The sequence below is a fragment of the Aspergillus chevalieri genome, chromosome 8 (genome assembly GCF_016861735.1).
Source record: "Aspergillus chevalieri M1 DNA, chromosome 8, nearly complete sequence".
Taxonomy (NCBI): domain Eukaryota; kingdom Fungi; phylum Ascomycota; class Eurotiomycetes; order Eurotiales; family Aspergillaceae; genus Aspergillus; species Aspergillus chevalieri.
The window spans coordinates 1,641,173-1,649,865 of record NC_057369.1 but is presented as its reverse complement, the minus strand read 5'-3'; the positions used below and the strand labels follow the sequence as shown (position 1 = coordinate 1,649,865).

Here is an 8,693-nt window from a genome sequence, read left to right as displayed (position 1 = left end):
CACCTTTAGAGGAAACCCACGAACGAGCCACTATCGATCGAACGATAAACGACCAGCTCAACCACGAAGCCAAGGGTATGAAGATCCCTATGGACCACGACCGATGGAGCTGGATGCCACACAGCATAGGCCCTTCGTATCCGACAAGGAAAGAGAACGAAGAAGGAAAGAGAAACTTTGCTTCACATGTGGAAAGCCGGGCCACATGACGAAGGCATGCAGGCAACGACAGAACGTTAGGCCTCAGCAACAACGAGACGATAACAAGCAACTGCACGCTACCCAGGAGAGAGGAGCGTATGACACCACAGGAATTGTGAACCCTGAACTCAGAGCAACGAATGATTCTGGATGGCACACGCAAGAGGCTTTGGATGAGCATGGAGGACCATGGAGACCCAGAACTATGATTGTACCCAACCTGAGCCCATTGAGGAGGTTGATGGAAGAACAGACGACCCTCACGACAGAGGAAATTGATGAGATCATGAGTTCAAGCGAAGAAGAATATTGGCCCAATGAACGGACGGTGGGATCCGACAGCGGAAGCGACAAAGCCCATATAAGGACGGATGGGTCCGAAAAAGCCATCAATGAGCCAGTTCATGAGAAATCACTCGGCGAACTGCCCAACCAAGATTGGCCAGTTAATGATTTCCTTGACGAAGAGTACGGTGCTCAGTGGAATGGCCACGATCCCAACGTGGAGGAACTCCATGAGATACCGGAGACACCTCAGAACGCAACTCCCGAAAATGATGAACAAGAAGAACAGAGTCTGGCAGAAGATAATGAGGGATACACGAAGTCCAGTGTGTATAGCCCTATTTTGAAGCAACAGCTATGGTCCAAACGGTATACGGAACAACGAAAAGCCGACGAAGAAACGAATACCGACGTTGCCGCGTACTTCATTGATGATGTTGTTATCTCACTTCAGGAGAACCCCAAGAGGCTCTCTAAAGGATTGAAGGAACTATTCAATGAATTGATTACATACTGCCCACATCAGAACTTGAAATGTTGGGAACGAACGAACGAAACTTGGGAAGAACACCTACAGCAATGCGACCAGCACCCATACACATGCCACCACTGTGGACAGAACAACGGAGAACTATGGGGATACCTACGGGACATCACGACCAAACGACTACGAGGCCCCATCCACAGCTCATGCAAGTATGATTGGTGTGATTGCGTGCACTATCGAGAGCACCCAAAGCACAACCAATTACCTTGGATTGTGTGTTATAGTCACGCCTGTGGAGAACATTACGATCGAAAGAAAATGGCGCATTATTTCCCAGAACGACCTAGGAAATACAATGACAGTTGTCCTTGTTGGGATTGGAACTGTGCATGCAGGGGATATCTATTGCACCCAGAGCATTCAAGTATGCACTGGACTGCATGTTATGAAGATGACTGCATAGTTCACTTCGAACCCAAGGATTACTACCCAAGTCCACGACGTCTACGGCAACCAAGATGGCAAGCAAGCCTATCAGCGACACAGCGAGGATACCACTTGAAGTTTACGACACCAGTTCTCAATCAACTAGCCAGAGTGATGGTTGACTCAGGAGCTACTGGAAATTACATGGATCCTAGATTCCAGCGACAATTGGGGATCTTAGGAATTGAGAAGGCGCAGCCAGAGCCTATCTCAGGACTGAATGGTGAGAATTTGGGAAGCCACCTGACGGTCGAATCGGGATTTGTCCCTATGGCTGTAGCGGATCATGAAGAAAGGATCAATTTCGACGTGACACCGCTGGGACAATACGATATAGTGTTGGGGATTCCATGGCTCAGGAATCACAACCCGGAAATCAACTGGAAAACTGGACAAATGAACTTTGCAAATTGCGATTGCCCAAGAACAATGAAAGGACCGAGTCAACGGGAGGCCGGGACCTCACCACGATCTACAGGCAGGAGACCTGGTAGATACGTGAAGCAACCGAGAGGTGGGTTGAGAATGAATAACAGAGAAACGAATGACACAGCGACGAATATTGTTTTAGCAGCCACCAGGGCCTCAGAACGACATTGGCTGATGAATTTACCCGGATGGGCACCGGACACGACCCAGAAGTATTGCGAATATTTGATGGATGAGGATATATCCAAGAGATCAGCGCCGATTGAGGAATATCGCTCAGAAAGAGTTGATAGCAACCAAGAAGCATCAGACTCAGAGCTAGGCTCATGGGAATGGATTGACCATAAGGAGCTAGCAGCAACGACTCAGGAACCACAGATTCCACAGGAGTATATTGAGTTTCAGCACTTGTTCAAGCAGCCTGAACGACCTGAACTACCAGACCATGGACCACACGATCATCGCATACCCCTTATGGAAGGGAAGACACCGACATGCAAGAAGATTTACCCGATGTCAGAACGAGAATCAAGAATACTACGGGAATATATTGAAGAACAATTGGCGAAAGGATTCATCAGACCATCAACATCACCAGCAGGGCACGGAGTCCTATTTGTACCGAAAAAGGATGGAAGCCTACGACTATGTGCAGATTATCGACCACTCAACGCCATCACCATCAAGGATCGACATCCATTACCACGAGTTGATGAAATGCAAGACCGAATCAGAGGAGCAAAATGGTTTACAAAATTCGACATTGTAGACGCCTACAATCGACTACGGATCGCCAGAGGAGAAGAATGGAAAACGACCATCAGAACGAAATATGGACATTATGAATATTTGGTCATGCCATTTGGGCTTACCAACGCACCAGCATCATTTCAACGATTCATTTATGATGTACTTGGAGTATATCTTGACATCTTCGTGATAGTCTACCTTGACGACATCTTGGTCTTCTCCAGCACCTTTGAAGAACATGTGCAGCATGTCAAGAAAGTACTGCAAAAACTTGAGGAAGCGAAGCTACGATTGAAGTTGAAGAAGTGCGAATTCCATGTTCAGGAGACTGAGTTCTTAGGACACTGGATCACTACAGAGGGAATCCAGATGGATAAGAACAAAGTTCAAGCAATCTTGGATTGGCCAGAACTGAAGAACACCAAGGAAGTTCAGCAGTTTACAGGACTTGTGAACTACTACCGACGATTCTTGAAGGACTACTCACAATTCATGACGCCACTGTTCAAATTGTTGAAAAAGGGACAAGAATTTCAATGGGGACCAGAACAACAACAAGCGTTTCAACAAGCCAAGGAAAGAATTGTATCTGCACCAGCACTTGTGCAGTTCGACCCAGAGAAGGAAACCACGATTGAAACAGATGCATCAGACTACGCCATTGGTATGAGAATGACTCAACCAGGACCAGATGGAAAACCACGAGCTGTTGCATTCCACTCACGAAAACTAGTTCAAGCGGAATTGAACTATGACATCCATGATAAAGAATTGCTAGCTATAGTGGTAGCATTCAAGACTTGGAGAGTTTATTTGGAAGGAGCACAACACACTGTACTTGTGAAGACAGATCACAAGAACCTGACCTTCTTCACAACAACCAAAGAGTTGACCCGAAGACAGGCCAGATGGGCTGAAGTACTATCGCAATATGACTTCAAAATCATCCACTGCAAAGGAAATGAGAATGGACAAGCAGACGCACTCAGTCGACGACCAGACTATGAGATCAAGGACAGAACGATCAACCCAGCGATATTGAAAACCAACGAAGATGGAACCATCAGCTACAACCACCAGGTGTTAGCAGCAACGATGCATATCTCAAACGAACCTTTGGAAAAGAAAATCATTGAAGAAACACAAAAAGACAAAATGATCCAGGATATGATTGAAAACTCAGCAGAAAATGACAAATTGACCACAGATAACAATGGATTAGTGTACTTGCACAATCTCATCTATGTGCCAAAAAGCATGAGAAATGAGATCATCAGCATGCACCATGACACTCCACTCCACGGACATTTGGGAACAGAGAAAACAGCTGAACAAATTATGAGAAACTACTACTTCCCAAACACGCGAAAAGTTGTTCAAGAATATGTGAAGAACTGTGAAACTTGCATTCGAGATAAGGCAGCAAGACATCAACCCTACGGAAAAATGCAATCCCCGGATGCTCCAACACATCCATGGGAATGGGTTACCATCGACTTCATCACACAGTTACCGACATCACAAGGATATGACTCGATTACAGTCATCACAGACCGAATGACCAAATATATCCATTTGGTACCAGCCAAAGGAACCATGACCGCAGCAGATATGGCACAAATATTCCTGAAGCATGTTATTACCAACCACGGAATGCCTCAAAAGATCACATCAGACAGAGACAAGCTGTTCACTTCAAAATTCTGGACAACACTCACAAACTTGATGGGTATAGAACACCGCCTCACCACAGCCTACCACCCACAAGCAAATGGTCAAACTGAACGAACCAACCAAACGATTGAGCAATACCTACGGCATTACATCAATTATGAACAAGATGATTGGGTTAAATTCCTACCCATGGCACAGTTTGCATACAACAATGCAGAGCACTCAACGCTCAAAGTAACGCCATTTTACGCCAATTATGGATACCACCCAGTGCTATATGAGAAACCACGACCACAAGAGTCCACATCAGAAGCAGCAAATGAGACAGTCCAAAAGCTGAAGAACTTACACCACCAACTGTCAAGAGACATTGACTTCATGAACCTACGAGCGGCTATATATTACGACAAGCACCATGGAGAGGGACCTACCTTGAAGAGGGGGAGAAAGTATTCCTGCTCCGCAGAAATATCAAAACGAAACGACCAAGTCAAAAGCTCGATCACCAGAAGATTGGACCTTTCACCATTGAAGGAAAAACAGGACCAGTGAATTACCGCTTGAAACTACCGAAATCAATGAAGCGCATACATCCAGTATTTCACATCTCGCTATTGGAACCAGCACCGAAAAACGCCATGCCAACAGAAAATATCGAAATCGAAAGCGATGATGATGAATATGAAGTTGAACGAATTCTGGATTACCGACAAGTCAATGGACGACCATGTTACCTGATCAAATGGAAAGGGTACGATACCTCTGAGAACACATGGGAACCTATTGCGAACTTGACTGGTTGCCACCAGTTGGTGAAGGAATACCACCAGCGACAGCAGAGTCGAAGTTCTCCCAAAAGGAAGGAGAATTCATCATCTGAGACAGACTAGGATCATCTGTCACCGCAGCAAGCTGAGCATCCAGAGAAGCGGTCTCAGCAACAGGCCAGGAAACTTGAGAATCCAACTCCTCAAGAAGAGCCACGTCATTCTCTAACATAGCCTTATTTCGAGCCTCAAGAAACCGTTTATGTTTCCGCAACCGGGCCAATTTGGCAGACGTCTCGGAAAGACGCGCCAGTGCCTCATCATTTGAACGCTCCGCATCTTCGAGGTCGGCGGCTAATCTCATTCGATCACGCTCCAAATTTTGCCATTTTCGTTCATTATGAAAATCACGTTCACACTTGACGCCAGAACGCACACAATTATTGCATTTTCGATTTGACGAGATTCGTTTACATTCACAAGACATATTGGAAGCACTCATCTCGGAACAACGGAGACAAGGAGGAGAAAAGAAACCTTCCTTATCTATTTTATCAGCCAAACGATCACGACGAGGGTTTGATTTGGGCATGATAAACGAAGCATGAGGAAAAGAAAAACAGAAAAACAAAACACTCACCGACGGGAATGCCGCAGTTCTTATGGCTCTCGAGGACGAAAGCCTGAAAGAGGGGGAGGTAATGTTACAGATCTCACTGCATCAGCCTCACGTGACAATGCGGGGAGTCAAGGCAGAATCATTGGGCAAAAAGACCATGCAGAAAGAACAAGGATTATGATGAGGAAGATATACACCCAAGCATCACGTGACCACGGTAGAAAGGACGACGGAGGAATTCTACCAATATACCAATATGGTAGATAGGACAAAGAGGGAATGCTACCAATCTATCAGGGAATGGATATTACAGGACAGAAGGAGGTAGCATGGTAGGAACGGAGAATCTACCATTGGACTAGGAAAGGTATATAAGGACATTCATTCATGTACCTAGCTTAGTTCTTGGCGATCAATTCAAGTCTTACAGCATTGGTTACCTTCTAGTTTCTGACTCGTCCGCACTTAACCAACAACCCAGTATACGTACTCGGTTGGCCTTGTTTCTCTACTCGTTACCTTTACCGTTCCTACTTGTTGATTATCTTACGGAGCCTGGAGGGGGCGATATACCCATCAACGACTATTGAACTACGGAGCCTGGAGGGGGCGACATACCCATCAACGCATACGACATACCGAATCGGACCCGAAGGGGCATTGAGCATACGACTACTTGGGAACACTTAAGGTAAGTGTTCAGTCTCGAAATACAACTAACTAGAACCCTAGGTACGACACGAGAGAAGCCAGGTTGTGACAGATGCATCAAGTTGAAAAAAGGGTAATGATAACCAGAGTTCTGCCTGTGCTTTGGTTAAGCAAATAATCAGAAAGTCACCATTGTCAAAGATAGCAGTAGTTGCATATTTCTGGAATAATATATCAGTTTTGACCAAGGTTAGAATGATTGCAAGTACTTAGGTTGAAAAGTACTTCCAAGGTACTTACTTGTAGCTCAGGGTCCTTTTGTCGCTGAAAAAGAACACCATTGATATCCTGACCAAAAGGATATGCAATAAGCCTTTGCTTATGTAGAATAGCTCTTAACTTATCCAAATTAGCAAAAGCAGCATGTAATTCAGCAAGACATTTAACATCTGGATTCCTTTCTTGGAGCCATTGCATAAATTGATCTGAAAAGCAGAATTGTCCTACCAGATGTAAGAAAATAAAGTACTTCCAAAGTGTCTTTCAATCAAGTACTTACGAAGTTGGAATGACTCCAATCTGCATTCTTGTATAAGTTTAATTAAGCTTTGAACAATAGCAGGAGGTGGCTTATTCGGAGGTGGTGGTGGATGAGTATGAATACCATAAGAAATGAAAATAAGGTATGGCCTTTGCTCTAAATCTTGTGGGACTAGCCAATGAAACTGTCACAACCTGGCTTCTCTCGTGTCGTACCTAGGGTTCTAGTTAGTTGTATTTCGAGACTGGACACTTACCCTAAGTGTCTCCCAAGTAATCGTATGCTCAATGCCCCTCCGGGTCCGGTTCGGTATGTCGTATGTGTTGATGGGTATATCGCCCCCTCCAGGCTCCGTAAGATAATCAACAAATAGAAACGGTAAAGGTAACGAATAGAGAAACAAGGCCAACCGAGTACGTATACTGGGTTGTTGGTTAAGTGCGGACGAGTCAGAAACTAGAAGGTAACCAATGCTGAACGACTTGTATTGATCGCGAAGAACTAAGTTAAGTACATGAATGAGCGTCCTTATATATCCTTCCATCCTGTGAGTGGTAGTAGGGTTGGTAGTGTCAATGGTAGTGCTGAACTACCTTCCTGACTACCCGCATTACTACCAAATAGTCACGTGATTCCTTCACGTGATCCTGTGCCACATATAACTGCACTGTGCCATCATAATCCCTGTTTTCCATATCCAATGATTCTGCCTTATCTTCCCGTATTGTCACGTGAGACTAATACGATAAGGTCTGTAACATTACCTCCCCCTCTTTCAGGCTTTCGTCCTCGAAAGTCATAAAGCTGTGCCACTTCCCCAGGTAAGTGCCCATCTTCAACTTCCTTCTTCCTATTCATCATGCCCAAGCGTCGTGCTAATAGCCCTTTAGCTAGTGCTTCGAAACAACCCCGTGACTGGCAAGCCGTTATTTCCGAGCAGACTGCGTATATTTTGGACAACAGTTTCATTCCCTCAGTTTCTTGTGAGCTCTGTGCTTCCATGGGTGAAGAGTGTGTCATGGATCGTTCTCGTCGTTATTCAAAATGTGCTTCTTGCACCCGTCTTCGTCGTCCTTGTCGTCGAGAATTTCACACTGGTAGCGAGTGGGAATTGTTGAAACAGGCTGAGGCTAAGGTTGCGAGTGATTTGTCAAATGCTGATGATGAACTGGAGCAGCTTCAATCTCATTTGGAGGAAGTTCAACAGAAATTGAAATCGACTTTGGCTCGTCATGCTCGTTTGCGTAAACAACAGAAGTTCTTGAAAGAGCGTGGTTTCAAAATGTCAGAACATGATGCTGAGTTATTGCGGATCATGGATGAGAAGTCTTCAGAGCAGCTTGATCCGCCAGTTGTTGAGGTTCAACAGTTAGCTGCGACTTCTAGTAATCCTGATTTTAATCAGATGTTGGAAGAGATTGCTCAAATGCCTTCCTCCTTCTGGGAGAACGTTGAGCTTCCTTCTGGTGAAATTGCTTCAACATCTGATGACAACCCGTCAAGTTCGCGATAGGTTCCCATGTGTTTTCAGAGGTATCATATCCTTTCCATTTGATCAGGTAACATGGTCGTCCATTGACTTGTCGGTAATCCAGAATTCGTTCCACTTCATATTCATCATCATCGCTTTCGATTTCGATGTTTTCCGTTGGCGTGGCGTTTTTCGGTGCTGGTTCCAATAGCGAGATGTGAAATACTGGATGTATGCGCTTCATTGATTTCGGTAGTTTCAAGCGATAATTCACAGGTCCTGTTTTTTCTTCAATGGTGAAAGGTCCAATCTTCTGATGATCGAGCTTTTGA

General features: G+C 45.0%; 2 protein-coding genes across 2 annotated transcripts; one reads left to right on the top strand and one right to left on the bottom strand.

Moving 5' to 3' along the window:
- Window positions 1-5,092: 5,092 nt before the first annotated feature.
- ACHE_80550S (uncharacterized protein) lies at window positions 5,093-5,581 on the bottom strand (the record flags this gene model as incomplete). The annotated part of the gene is made up of 1 exon (XM_043283933.1): window positions 5,093-5,581. One exon carries the CDS (start codon window positions 5,579-5,581, stop codon window positions 5,093-5,095), a length of 489 nt encoding a protein of 162 aa, XP_043141163.1.
- Window positions 5,582-7,890: 2,309 nt separating this feature from the next.
- On the top strand, window positions 7,891-8,403 carry ACHE_80549A (uncharacterized protein; the record flags this gene model as incomplete). Its single annotated transcript, XM_043283932.1, has 1 exon — window positions 7,891-8,403. The coding sequence occupies one exon, from the start codon at window positions 7,891-7,893 to the stop codon at window positions 8,401-8,403; it is 513 nt and encodes a 170-aa protein (XP_043141162.1).
- Between the last annotated feature and the right edge of the window lie 290 nt (window positions 8,404-8,693).